Source organism: Catharus ustulatus, chromosome 30 (assembly GCF_009819885.2).
Source record: "Catharus ustulatus isolate bCatUst1 chromosome 30, bCatUst1.pri.v2, whole genome shotgun sequence".
Lineage (NCBI taxonomy): Eukaryota > Metazoa > Chordata > Aves > Passeriformes > Turdidae > Catharus > Catharus ustulatus.
The window spans coordinates 881812-895169 of NC_046250.1; the positions used below are offsets into that span (position 1 = coordinate 881812).

At 59.1% G+C, this 13358-nt stretch overlaps 2 protein-coding genes across 3 annotated transcripts in view; one reads left to right on the forward strand and one right to left on the reverse strand.

Annotated features, from left to right (window-relative positions):
• The first annotated feature begins 106 nt into the window (after positions 1–106).
• Positions 107–7019, forward strand: RUSC1 (RUN and SH3 domain containing 1). The gene is made up of 10 exons (XM_033082959.2): positions 107–186; positions 938–2535; positions 2929–3057; positions 3454–3530; positions 3662–3836; positions 3941–4046; positions 4134–4180; positions 4431–5448; positions 5732–5857; positions 6414–7019. The coding sequence occupies exons 2-10, from the start codon at positions 1011–1013 to the stop codon at positions 6580–6582; spliced, it is 3372 nt and encodes a 1123-aa protein (XP_032938850.1). The 5' UTR covers positions 107–186; positions 938–1010; the 3' UTR covers positions 6583–7019.
• Positions 7020–9198: 2179 nt separating this feature from the next.
• ASH1L (ASH1 like histone lysine methyltransferase) overlaps positions 9199–13358 on the reverse strand; it is a 69450-nt gene continuing 65290 nt past the window's right edge. For both annotated transcript variants that reach the window (XM_033082680.2, XM_033082679.2), the window contains exons 26-28: positions 13019–13059; positions 12116–12417; positions 9199–11327 (exon numbers count right to left, since the gene is read on the reverse strand). In XM_033082680.2, coding sequence (XP_032938571.1) covers positions 11236–11327; positions 12116–12417; positions 13019–13059 — 435 coding nt within the window. In that variant the 3' untranslated portion in view covers positions 9199–11235. The remainder of the gene's footprint in view (positions 11328–12115; positions 12418–13018; positions 13060–13358) is intronic.

Sequence of the window (13358 nt, forward strand, 5' to 3'; positions counted from 1 at the left end):
GTTGTCTGGGGACAGGGCTGGATGGCAGGGAAGGGGATGCCGGTATTCCCGTGCTTTCCGGGGTGGGGGGATGCCCGGAGCACCGCCCCCGCCGGCGGGGCGGGACCGGGCGGCTCCCGGCGGGCGGTGGCGGGGCCACGGCTCCTCCCTCCCTCCCGCAGCCGCATTCGCCGCCGCAGCGCCGAGGTGAGCGGGGGACGGGGAAGGGGATGGAGCCGGGCGGGGGCTGGAGGGGGATGGGGAGGGCCGCGCCCAGCAGAGCCGCTTCTGCTGCCTGGCCGCCGCTCCTGGCCCTGAGGCCGGAGGATGCTCGGGGCTGGGGGATGCTCGGGGCTGGGGGATGCTCGGGGCTGGCGGATGCTCGGGGCTGGCGGATCCTCGGAGCCGCCCTCCCGCGGTCTCCGCTGCCTGTTCCCTGCCCGGAGTCTCCAGCAGGTGCCTGGGGCCGGGGCTCCCCCCACCCCGGTAAGGCCGGGTCCGGTGATGCTGTGGCGGTTCTGCAGCGGTTCCCAGGGCCGGGGGCTTCCGGCCAAGCCCCGGTCCCTGAGCACTCGCGGTGCCGCCGCCCCCAGCCAGGACAGCACCATCCCCCTCCTCGCCGAGCCTCCAAGGGCGTTTTCTCCTTGACGGCATCCCCGAGATGCTCCCGACCATCCGGAGGGAATCCGGCCCTAGGGCAGCCGAGCTTCCCGGGATCATTCCCAGGCCGTGCTCCAGTCCCTGCCCGGCTGCAGAGCCCCAAGTCCGGCAGGAAGGTGTGGGGCAGCCCCTCTCTCGGGCAGCCCTTCTCTCAGGGCACATGCCCATCTCTGACCCCCAGACCCTCGAGCCAGGCCCTGCCGCAAGGTCACTGCCATCCCTCTTCCCTGGCTGTGCGCCTCTCCGGGTTTGTCCCGCTGTGTTCTTCCCTGACCAGGAGGGTGTTTGGTGCTTGCAGGGAGCTGGATGGTCTGAAGAGAGGAGCTGCTGGCCTTTCCTGGGAGCCCTGGCACTTCCAGTGAGGCAGCACCATGCTGGCTCCAAAGAAAGGGCTCCTGTGCAACCTCAACCACATCCACCTGCAGCACATCTCCCTGGGGCTGCACCTCTCCCGGCACCCCGAGCTCCAGGACACAGACGGTTCCACCGGTGGGGGAGACCAGACTGGCTGCACCCACTGCCCAGAGAACCGTGAGCCAGTGGATGCCAATTCCAACAATCCCTCCGTGAAATGCCGGTGTTGTGAGTCCCACGCTCCAGAGCCGGAGACGCTCGGGCTCCAGAACCAGGCAGTGCAAGAGGATTTCCCCTGCCTGCACAGTGGAGACGAGGAGGAGGCGGCTTCCCCTTGTGATCCCCCTTGTGATCTGGCTTCTTCCTCCTCTTCCTCCTCCTCCTCTGTCAGTAGCTGCTCGGATTTCAGCTTGGATGACTCCCCAGTCTCGGTGTACTGCAAGGAGTTCGCCAGAGAAGAGTCTCAATCCCCTGACCAGCAGCTGAACGTCATTCCCATAGAAAACGCCCAGAATGGCGAATCTCTGGCTGACCAGGACAGGACGTGCGATGGGAGAGATGCCAACCACAACTCCCCGGTGCTCCAGAGAGCCACCGCCGTGGCCAGCAAGACCCCAGACAGCCTCTGCAGCAACAACTCGCTCGACTCCCACTGCGATGAGCTCTCTCCCAGCACAGCAGCACAGGAGACCTGCTCTGACCTGGACCCCAACTGCAACCCCCTCCCCGAGCCCGATGCTGCGCCTCCAGCCCCGCCGCCTGTGCCGGAACGGCGGCATCCCGAGGTCCCGAGCAGCGCTCCGGAGCCACGGCCCCGGCCCAGCGGCCTCCCCCCGCCCGTGCCCCCTCGTCCCCGGCGGCGGCTGCAGGTCCTGAACGCGCACAGAGCCGAGCAGCCGCTGGGGCCGGTGCGGCCGGCAGAGCCCAAGGCCGGCCCGGGTGAGCTCTGCAGAGACACGGGCACCAAGACCATCACCTCCTTCCACGAGCTGGCCCAGAGGAGGAAGAGAAACGTGGCTGGGCCCACAGTCGCCCAGACCAGGGTTGACCGCAGCGACTGGCTGATCGTGTTCTCGCCTGACACGGAGCTGCCCCCCACCAGCGAGCTCCTGTCCGGCACCGCGGGCCAGGAGCCAGCCCGGCCCGAACCCCAGCCCCAGCAGGACGCGCCAGCGAGGCCTCCGGGCCCCAGACAGAGAGAGGTGACAACGTTCAAGGAGCTGCGGTCCCGCAGTGCCGCCAGGCAGCCCAAGGGCCAGCGGGCAGAGCCGGCCCAGCACCCCCCTGTGCCCCCGGGGACGGGGACGGGCTGGGGGCCCCCCGCGCCCCTGGGGACACAGGTGCTGGCACCCAGTGACGGCCACCAGCTGAGAAGGAGACCCCGGCCGAGCCTGCAGCCCATCGCGGAGGGGCAGCCCAGGGATGTGGAGAAAGGGGGGCTGCCCGCAGGGGAAAAGGGGCTGGGCACTGCCTCGGTCCGCAGGCTCGGGGACCCCGCGGTGCCACGGGCAGCCCAGCGAGGAGACGAGACCTGCACGGGGGGTGAGTCCGGGTCCCTCCGGGGTGGGCCGGAGGTTCTGCCTGGGGGGCTGCGGGCCCGGGTGAGCATCTCCGGGCGGTGGGAGCGATCCCGGGGCGCTCCGGGCAGGGCACGCTGAGGCTCTCCCCGCACCGCCGGCGCGCCCGGCGGAACGCGCGGCCCGGGAGGTGCCGGGGCTGTCCCGCTCCGCCCCGCGGCTCCCAGCGCGCTTCCTCCTCCCCGGGCCCGGCCCCGCCGCCCGGCCCGGCCCGGCCCCGCCGCCCTGGGCTCCGCCGCCGCCCCCGGCTCCATGAGCCGGAGCGAGCCGGGCCTCGCCGGCGGCCCCGCTCCTCCCGCGGCCCCGGGCAGCGCTCCAGCCGCCGCCCCGCCTGACCCCGCTGTCCCGCTCTCTCCAGCCAGGCCCGAGCCGCTCGCCGCTGGAGCCGCCGCTGGAGCCGCCGCTGGAGCCGCCGCTGGAGCCGCCGCTGGAGCCGCCCGGCCCGGCGGGGGGAGAGCGGAGGGACCCCATGGAGAGCAAACGAAAGGTTGGGGCAGGTCCTGCCCGGAGCCACCGCGGGGCGGGGGACGAGGAAGTGGGAGGGGTGGAGGGGGCAACGGGACCCCCAGGGTCAGGAGGGTGCGAGGGCTCCTCCTGGGCCGGGTGGGTGTCTTGGGCTGGGGCAGGGACAGCGGCGGGCAGGGGAAGGGCACACAGGGACAGTGCAGGCAGGGCCGGGCAGCGCTGCCTGCACCGGGCCCGGCCCTGCTCGCCCCCCTGCAGGTGCTCCTGTGGAGCCGCAGAACGCGGCTGCAGCCGCCCCCGCAGCCCCCCGAGGCTCTCCCACCGTGGGCGCTGCCGGTCCGGGGCCGCTCGGTGCCCGGCGGGTCCCTCCATGCTGACCCTTCTCTCCTCTCCCTTCTCTTCTCTCCCTCCTCCCCAGCGCTGCTGGTCGCCGTCAGCTCCGCCGTGGACAAGGTCATCGCCCACTTCAGCACCGCACGGAACCTGGTGCAGAAGGTGCGAGCTGGGCTGGGCTGGGCAGGAGGGGGTTTGGGAGTCCCAGAGGTGCGATTCCCTCATCCCTCCCGGCAGAATCAGGGTCGGGTGCTGCCCTTCTCCTCCCTCTCCTCTTGTTTTGCCTCCCTCAGGCCCAGCTGGGGGACAGCCGGCTCAACCCTGACGTGGGGTACCTGCTGCTGCACACCCTCTGCCCTGCCCTCTACGCCCTGGTGGAGGACGGGCTGAAGCCCTTCCAGAAGGATGTTATCACAGGCCAGCGGAGAAATTCCCCCTGGAGTGTGGTGGAAGCCTCTGTGAAGACAGGTGAGGGTGGGGCTGGGACATCTCCAGGTGCCTGGAGTCCTGCTGCAGCCTGGGCTGGGGGATGTGTCCTGGGCAGTGAGTGACTGTGCTCTGTGCCCCCACAGGCCCCAACACCCGCTCGCTGCACTCCCTGTGCTGGCACGTGGCCGGGCTGGCCCCCCTCAGCAGCACCAGGCAGAAGTTCCATGCCTTCATCCTGGGCCTTCTGAAGTGAGTGTTGGCCCTGCTGGCCCCACTGCCATGGCAGGTTGGAGCTATCCCAGGGGCTCTAATCTGAATTCCCTTTGTCTTGTTTAGCATTAAACAGCTGGAGTTGTGGATATCTCACCTGCAGAAGAGCCCAGGTAAGGAGACATGGCACCCAGGAACTCCCTCCCCAAACCCCCTCATCCCTGCCAGGCTGATAATCCCACTCGTGGGGTTGGGATATGTCCATGCTTGGCTGGAGTTTCCACAGTGGTTCAGGACATCCTTTTCCATGGTGCATCTTCAGCACACACAGAGGGTGCTGTGACTGACGTGGACAGCCTGGCTGTAGAGATGTGGCAAGGACAGGACATTCTGCACCTGCCTCACCTGTCCCTGTCCCCACAGGTGTGATCTCTGTGCTTTACTCGCCCATGGCCTTCTTTGCCCTGAGCCAAGGCCCTCTTCCCCACCTTGCTGACGAACTGCTGCTGCTCATCCAGCCACTCTCGGTGCTGACTTTCCACCTGGACCTGCTCTTTGAACACCACCACCTGTCCGTGGATGTCCGGCCCTTGTCCCGCCGGTTGGAGTCCCCGCTGTCCCCCGGCCGTCACCCCGTCCCGGTGCGGGGGGCTGCGTCTCTGCAGGGTCAGGGTGGTGCTGCCAGGGACAGCCTGGAGGATGAGACCCCCCCTGATGCTGTGGGCAGGGTGGGGGGCACAGGGGGCAGCACAAGGGCCCGGTCCCAAACGCTCATGGGTGGGCTGGTCCCTGCCCCCCCATTGGGGGCTGCCCTGCACCAAACCTTCCAGCACGTTCTGCGCTGGGGCGACCAGCTCAGCCGCACCTTGCTGGGATCTGACACCTCCCCAGAGAGTCACGGGCCTCAGGAGGGCGCTGGGGACACTGGGGCTGGCCTCAGTGGCTGGTGGGGCCAGCTGAGCCAGAGCTCCAGGATTTACACTGCTCCTAGCAAGGAAAGGTTCCCCTTGGTCTGGTGGACAAAGCTGCGGGCGGCTGCGGGGGATCCCAGCCCGGGCCAGGCTGTGCAATCCCAAACTTCCACCAGTGAGCCCAGATGCACGGAGCTGCAGCTCCTTCAGACCAAAGCTGTCCCTGAACGCTCTGGCCCAAGGCCCAGCAGCAGCACTGACACCTCAGGGACCTCTTCCCCTGAAGATCTCTTCTTGCCCACTGGAACTGGAGCGCTCACCAAGCTGGATGATCCCACTGCTGGAAAGAATCTCCTGGCTGCTTCCCCAGAGCCTCCTGCCGGCAGGAACCAGGCAGCACCTTCTGGCCCAGAGATGGGGAACCCTCCTAGTCCTGACAAGGGCAGCTGGCTGGGCCGGCTCTTTGGAGCCACCAACCCCTCGTCCAGGAGCGTCTCCCCCAGCCCTGACACCATCCTGGCCAGGTCCAGGTAAGACCCAGCTTGGGCAGGCGGAGGGAGGAAGGGGCATGTGCTGGGGAAGGTTTCTGTGCCTGGCTCACCACGGTGGCCTCGTGGGGATCTTGTACTGCCCCTGGCCCGGGTCTGTGCGTGTCCCGAGTGCTGCTGCCCTGGCATTGCTCAGTCCTGTGGAGCAGGACTTGGAGGTGGTGCTCGGTGGCTCCTTGTCAGCTCCCAGCTCACCGGAACAGTGTGAGATAAAGAGCAGGAAGAGCTCCCAGGCGAGCTTGTGGCTCCCTTTGCTCTGTGGCAGGAGGCCATCCCGCTGGCTGTGCCCCAGTCCCGTCCTGGCCGGGGTGGTGAAGGGCCTGGCACCGGACAGGAGCCGCGCTCCGGAGCCGCCGGGCAGGGCTGTGCCCCCCCTGCCCCCAACCCGCAGGTGAGGAGGGGGAGTGGGCAGGGCTGGGAGCTGCTGCTGGGGTTCTCTGCGTGGGGAAAAGCTGGGGCTGCTCTCAGACACGGCCTGGGGGTCCCACACTTCTCTAAAGGGAAAGCCATGACTGCACCCCCGAGGATCCCCTTCCCCTGTGGGCTTTGCGGGAGCCTGAGCCTCTCCCACCTGGCATCAGCTGTTTTTCCCAGGTGTTTTGGGGACAATTTTTAGCATTTTATTGTGTGTTTTCTGGATCCATGGCAGCTGTAACCTGGCTGTGGCTCTGTCCAAGTGGGCAGGGCGGGCATGTGTCCATCCCAAGTGGTGTTTGGTGTTTCCCTCCTCCCCATCCTCCCTGGGGATGTCCCCGATGTCCCCACACCCTCTGTGCCATCCCTGCTCTGCTCCAGCTCCCGGGGACAGCTCTGGCAGGTGGCTCCTGGTACACATCCCTCCCCGGGGGGCACCTCTGCCTCAGAAGGAGATCCCTGCTCCCCCCAGTTCTGTGGGAGCCCCTGGGGGTGCCCAGGGCGCTGAGCCTGCGATGCCATCTGTGCTGCAGGGCAGTTCGGGCGCTGTGTGACCACACGGGCACTGCTGACGGGCACCTGAGCTTCCAGAAAGGAGACGTCCTGGAGCTCCTCTCCACTGTGGATGAGGACTGGATCCGCTGCTGCCATGGAAACAGCACCGGCCTCGTTCCTGTTGGTTACACGTCTCTGATTTTGTGAGGAGGAGGAAGGAAGGGAGCTGAGGAAGCAGCTGAGCTTGCTGGAGCGGGTGCCAGCCCTGGGAGGGGATGTCCCCTGCCACGGCTCTGCCACCTCCGGGGCTGGCAGCTCCCAGGGGACGCTGCCCTGTGCCTGTCACTGCTGCATGATGTCACCGTCTGCCACCGTGTCTCCCATTCGGGAGCTGCTCTGGCTCGTTCCTCAGCTGCTGCCCACCCCTGTGCCAGGGCAGGGACGGCTCCTTTCCCTGCCAGGACCTCACAGTGCCCCGTGTCACCCCCAGCCCTCGCGTCCTGCCACCGCTGCCACCTCCACGTGCCCTGCTCTGCCCCGGGGCCGCCGCGCAGCCCCAGCACTCTGTAAATAATCGTAACCACAGGAATGAGCTTGTTTGTTCCACGGGGGAAAAGCTGGAAATAAAAGTTGTGACTCACGTGTGCACGAGTGTGAATGAGCGCTGGGGCTGGCAGCAGCCACGTGGGCGATGTGGGTGGGATGGGATGGGATGGGATGGGGATGGGATGGGATGAAGGAATGCTCAGATGGGGCTGTGCTGGTTCTCAGCATCCCGGCTGGGAGGGCACGGAGCCCTCTTGCCCAGCAGAAGGTGCCCAGGCTCCTCCTACAGCTGCAGCCTCCCAGAGGCAGAGATATCCCTGGAAAGCAGCCCCACCCATGGGAACAGCCCGGGTCACTGCTTTAGTCATTTATGTAACTCCAGCTCCTCTTTTCAGGGCCTGGAGGATGGCAGCAGGGGCTAAACGGCTCCAAGTTGTTCGTGTTTCTGTCACTGCTTGTGATTTCATCCCAGAATTTACATTTCCTGCTGGGCTCTCAGTGGAAGCGAGGTGTGGCCACACGGCAGCAGCAGCAGCTCGTCCCCAGGGGCAGATTTGGGCTCCTGCTCCCTCCCATGGCCAAGGGCCACGTTTCACCCTTCTGACTTCCCGTTCTGGCAAAAATCCGCAGTGTCAGTCCCCTCTGCTGCCAGGGTAAAGCTGCTCTGCTTTCACTCTGCTCTCATTTTCACTTCTCTCTCTGGAATTTTTATTCTCAGACGAGTGACGTTATATCCTAATTGGAATGTTCCCTGGCTTGCCTTAAGGAGGTTTGATTGAATTCTGCAGCTGCTTCTGGACTTTGAAATGGGGTCATGCCAGGAGGGGAGGAAGCCAGGTGGTACTTCCATTTATTTACTTTTTATTTTTTAAATAAACAGCCCTCCAAGCCTTGGCCTGGGGCCTTGGGTTTAAAAGGAGTGTAGGGGTCAAGCCTGGCGTTTTCATGATCACAGTCAGACTGGGAAAGGGGAAGAGAAAAATCAAGTTCCACAAAAGGATTTTGGTTTTCCATGGAATCTAACAGGATAAAAAATTAGTTTTCTTCTTTTTTTGTTCTTTTTTTTTTTTTTTTTTTCAGATGTGACTAATTTGGAATTGTCCTTTTAGAATGAGGAAATTTTTCAGGATAAGGGATTTTTTGTATATCATTAATTCCAGACAGAAGGGTGTTGAGGAGAGGCTGTTTCACTCCTGAGGGACCTCAGGCTCTCTCTGCAGCTCAGTGCTGTGGCACAGTGGGACACGCCCTGGGGGTGACAGTCCCCAACCTGCCACAGTGCAGGACAAGAGCATTTATACCCTGGAATAGGCACCAAATCTGGGGGTTTCATGGCTCCTGCCCTCATTTTTCTCCCACACAGCCACGGTCAGAGCCCCTCTGAACCCACGTGGTGACCGTGCTGCCACAGCTGGGGCCACCCTGAACCCTCTGAAATGCTGCTGCTGATGGGGCAGAGGGTGGAACCATCCCAGCTGAGTGTTCCTGGGTCCCATCCCAGCTGGGTGTTCCTATTTTCTCATCCCAGTTGGGTGTTCCTGCTTCCCATCCCAGCTGGGTGTGCTCGAGAGCTGGGACAGCCTCGGGAATGCCTGTGCCCGATCCCCACCTTGTCCCCACCTCCAGGGATGGGGATCCAAACCTCCCTGGGCAGTTCCAATCCCTGATCCCCCTTTCCATGGGGAAATTCCTGCTGGTTCCACCCTGAGCTCCCCTGGCCCAGCCTGAGGCTGTTCCCTCTCCTCCTGTCCCTATTCCCTGGGGTAAAATCCCAAATCCCCCCTGGCTGTCCCCTCCTGTCAGGAGCTGTGCAGAGCCACAAGTTCCCCCTGAGCCTCCTTTTCTGCAGCCTGAGCCCCTTCCCAGCTCCCCCAGCCCCTTCCCAGCTCCATTCCCTGCACAATCTCTTCCTTGTCATGAAGGGCCCCAAACTGAGCCCAGGGTCTGAGGTCCCTGAGCAGAGGCAGCAAAGGGGACTGGGAGTCACTGGGGTCCCAGTGGCCACCCTGGGGCTGCTCCAGGCCAGGTGCCATCGGCCTCTTGCCCACCTGGGCACACTGGGCATGCCCCCATGGCTTTTCAGCTTCCCAGCCGCTTTTCCCTGAGCCTGGAGCATTCCTTGGGGCTGCTGTGACCCAAGGGCAGCATCAGGAATTTGCTGTCCCTCATCCTGTTGGCTTTGGCCCATGGATCCCATGGATATCCTGGATCCAGCCTGTCCTGTGGCACATCCACACTCCCACCCAGCTCAGCAAAGAAAACCCCCCGAGCCAGCTGTAGGAAAAGATTTTCCATTTAATACTAGACTCTCAGGATTGAGATGCAGGCTTTTTATGCAATTACATCCAATGTTAAAATTGGTAATACATAATTTACAAAGATTAACATCAAAACAATGATCTATTTAGATATGCTTTGTAAAAAGGAAATATATTAGCAGCATTTATTTTCAGCAATCACACAGCCTACACCCATGCAGACTAAGGTTCAGCTCTATTTGCAGTAACGTAGTGCTTCCGGCGGCGATCCTGGGGACACACGGGTCTGCTCAGTATTATAAAATAACCAAAAAATAAAAAAAGTCATTAATTTCTACACCAGTAAGAAAAACAATTCTTTGCACTTACCTAACATTTGATTGTCTAAAAAACATTTTGTTTAGTCTTTCAACAAAAGAAAGATAAAATGACAGAGCTAGTGTCTCGCTTCTGTACGCACTTTATTTTTTTTTTTTTTTTTAAAAACTTTTTAGTGTTTAACACCATTTGAGACAATGATTTCTGTTTGAAACTAAATGAGACAACTCGAGGGTTTGGACATGCGATATTCCTACTACACGCACGAGTATTTTATACTCAGGGTTCCTGGTACTGTACAGTGCTTCTCTACAGTAAGAAAATATTCCAAACTATTTTCTTATTTCTTTTTTTTTTTAATAAAATATTTTTTTTTCTCAAAGGGTTTTTTTCCTTTCTTTTTTTTTTGTGGTTTTTTTTTTTGTTTTGTTTTGTTTTCTCTTTTTAAATCAACACATAAAAGTTAATGGAATGAGTCATGTTCCACTAAGAGTAAAATAATTATAATAATAACAAGAATGTACATTAGGACGAGCTTGGTCCATAAAAAGGAACATGTAACTACGGTATTGCTTTACATCCACGCAGCAGATATATACAACTTGGCACATTAAAAACTGGATTTCTTATAAGAACACCTAAAACAGGACTGGATATGCGTGTGTACGTCTGAGACAGGAAAGCAAAGCCACGTCCGGGGGCAGCGGGGGCCGCCCGTGCCCGGGGGCTCTCGGCTCACTCCCCTGGGTGGGGCCGGCGGGCCCCGCTGCGCTGCCCAGACGTTCTGCGGCCACCAGCACACGAGGGGAGTGTCAGCATCGATAAATTCTACAGCTCACGACAAACACTCGCTGGGTACTGCCTGACGGGCACGGAGTGAAGGCTCCTTGGGGAGGGGTTTTTGGGATTTTTTTTTTGTTGTTGTTGTTGTATTTTTTTATCCTTTTTTAACAGATTTTTTTTTTTATTTGCACAACACACGAGACACACGAGAACCACAGCTTATCAAAAAAACCAACAGCAATGGTGGCGTCAGGAGCTGACTTCGCTTTTATAAAATTTCTCTGCAGAAAAAAAGTGAAAAAACTCACACCCCACCCCCTCCCCCCGCACAGCAAGTGCCTCATCCCAGCGCTCCTGCCCCTCTCCAAGGGCCTCTGGAAGCTTCTCCTGGGCACAGAGCCCAGGACTCTGCTCGGGCGTCCCACGGCGAACCTGGCGCTCGGCTGGGGACGTTTCTCTCTCTTCTTGGAACTTGTGCAAATCAGAGGCCACAGCTTTAGGGCAGCTTTTCCTTTTCAGCCACTGGGCCTTTCCTCTCCCCTCTGGATTCCCTTCCCTGGTGTGGGCTGGTACAATCCCAGGTTAGCAGTGACCGTGGGGAGCATCCTCCTCAGAGTAACTCAGTCCTTTTCCTCTGCCCTCCACATCATTTTTTTTTTTCCTTTTTTTTTTTTTTTTTTTTCCTCTGAGTGGGAATATCAAGCAAAAATAAATTAAATTTGACCATCCTGGACAATAACCACGAGGTTTCCTCAGTACCTAACATCAATACAAGGCACGCCCACCAACACACACACCAAGAGCACTGCAGAGCAGGGTGGGCGCCGCGCCGGCCCGGCCCCCCAGGTGCTACTGTTTGTAGTTTTGTCAGTTTGCTGCTGCCCTCCTTTCCCTGGGCTGGGTTCTGGCCCCCAGCCCCAGTGACAGACCCCAGAGCTCGGCTGCCCCTCCTGGGTCACTTCCTGAAGCTGCTCTCGGGGATGGTCAGAGTGCGGCGCCGCAGCTTCCGTCCCGAGCCCTCCTCCAGCAGGTAGGTGACATCGATGGCTGCAGGGCAACAAGGCAATTTCAGTCCTGACACAATCAGTGACCTCCAGCATCATCAATCCCCACCTTGTCACCCAGAGCAGAGCAGTGACTGCCACCTCCCATTGTTCCTTGAACACAAAATTCCTCATTCCTGGTTCTTTCAGGGATGTTTCCCTCCTGGAAATCCAAAATATTCCCTGGACAAGGTGCTGAGTGACCCAAGCCCTGAGCCATGACTGGACCAGACAACTTCCAAAGATCCTCCCAACCCAAATGAAGCATCAGTCCATGACTGTCTGGCACTGCCAGAATTTGGAAGACTGGACAGGGCTCATCCCAGGCCTTAATTTAAAAGCAGGGACACACTTCACCAGTGCAACTCCTGTCCCTTTATCCCACAGCTCAGACAACACCTACAGCAGGTACTCAGAACCCAAGGAAAGCTCATGAAAGGCTAAAAAAGACTTTCCAAATTCCCTTCAGTCTTTCCTGGCCTGTCTGTTAAGTTTCTCCATTGTAGATATATGGAATGATGGGGGGGATTATATGCAAAGTTTTTTGCATAAAAATATTAAGTTTTTGTTTAAAAATACTATACCAAACAGTGTCAAAGTTGCAAGAAATTTCACTTGGATTTAGTGGATTTCTGTTGCAAAGGAAAACGTGGCTTCAAAGAAAACTGACTTTGCTAAAGCCCACTGGCAAGAAATTCAGACAAAAACATTCATTCTATCAACACAGCTCAGCAGAGTGAGCCCAGACCTGCAGGAGAGCTGGGGCAGTGCAGCCACAGGCTGAACTCTCACCGTTTTTCCCTGGGATTTTCTCGAGGAGGTTGAGCAGGATCTGGTTCAGCCTCTCCCTCTGGAGGTGCCGCCGCTCCTCGGGGCTGCACAGCGGCCTCGTGTCCGAGGGGTTCTCGTCCCCTTTCTTCTCAGCCTCGCTGCTCTCGTTGGCCACTGGCTCCTTGTCGGGCTCCTCAGGGCTGGGCAGCTCCCCTGGAGCCTGCTCAGGGGCCCCCAGCACCTCCTCCATGAGGGGCAGGGAATCTTCCTCTTGGTTTAAGTCTTTGATCTGTGGTTTTGAGCGATCGGATTTCCAGGATGACCTTGCAGGAGAACAAGGGGTTAAAGAGCAGTTTTTTCAGACACTCACCTGAAAGGACAATTCCCAGCCAGTCCAGGGCTCATCCATGGCCAGGGGCTCTCTGGAGCTCAATTTTTTCCCTCAATCCCTGCACTCAGACCCACCAATGCCGTAACTTTATCAGCAGCTTTGAAAAACAAATGGATTTTTATCTGCAGTTGCAAAGGATTTTACCTCCAAAAGCAGTTTGGCCCAGCCCTCAGTGGGATGTTCTTGCAGTCTCCACCAGATCTGGGCTCTGACTGCCCCACAGACATGGGCAGCAGGTCCAGGATCTGGGTTCCTCCATCTGGGAAGGCTGGAGCTTCCTATTTTGGGCCTCTCCTCACTCAGCTGCTTTTTTCTGCCATTCAAATGGCTCCTTTCTTTTCCTGATGTACATTATTAAGGCTGCCTATCCCTCCTCACTTGTTCCCTTTTATCTCTCTGAAAGCCTAGAGAGCTTTAAATAATTTAAACTTCTATTCCACAGCACACAGGAGGAAGGGGCAGGAGGAGAGTGGGCACAACAAACAAACAGAATTATTTCATCTTTTCTCAACAATCTGGGAGGGGAGACTCACCTGCCTCCATTTCTCTTGTAGTTGTCTGGCACATAATGAGGCTGCAATAACAATAAAGATTATGATCAACACCAAATCAAATTCACACAGGAAGGAAGTGCTGGTCTGTCAAATACTCTGAAAGTGCCAGTGCAGGACACTCTGGGAATGCTGGTGGATCTCAAGGAGAGGCACAGGAGGAGTAAGATAAATTTGAGCCAGACTTGTCTGATTCTGTACATCTTCTAAATAAATTTCAAGCCACTGACCATCATGATAAAAATCATCTCTGCTTTCTGCACAGCACAAGTCTGGAACCTTCTCCAAAGCCACTGCAAAACCTGTGCTCCAGGAAGAGCAG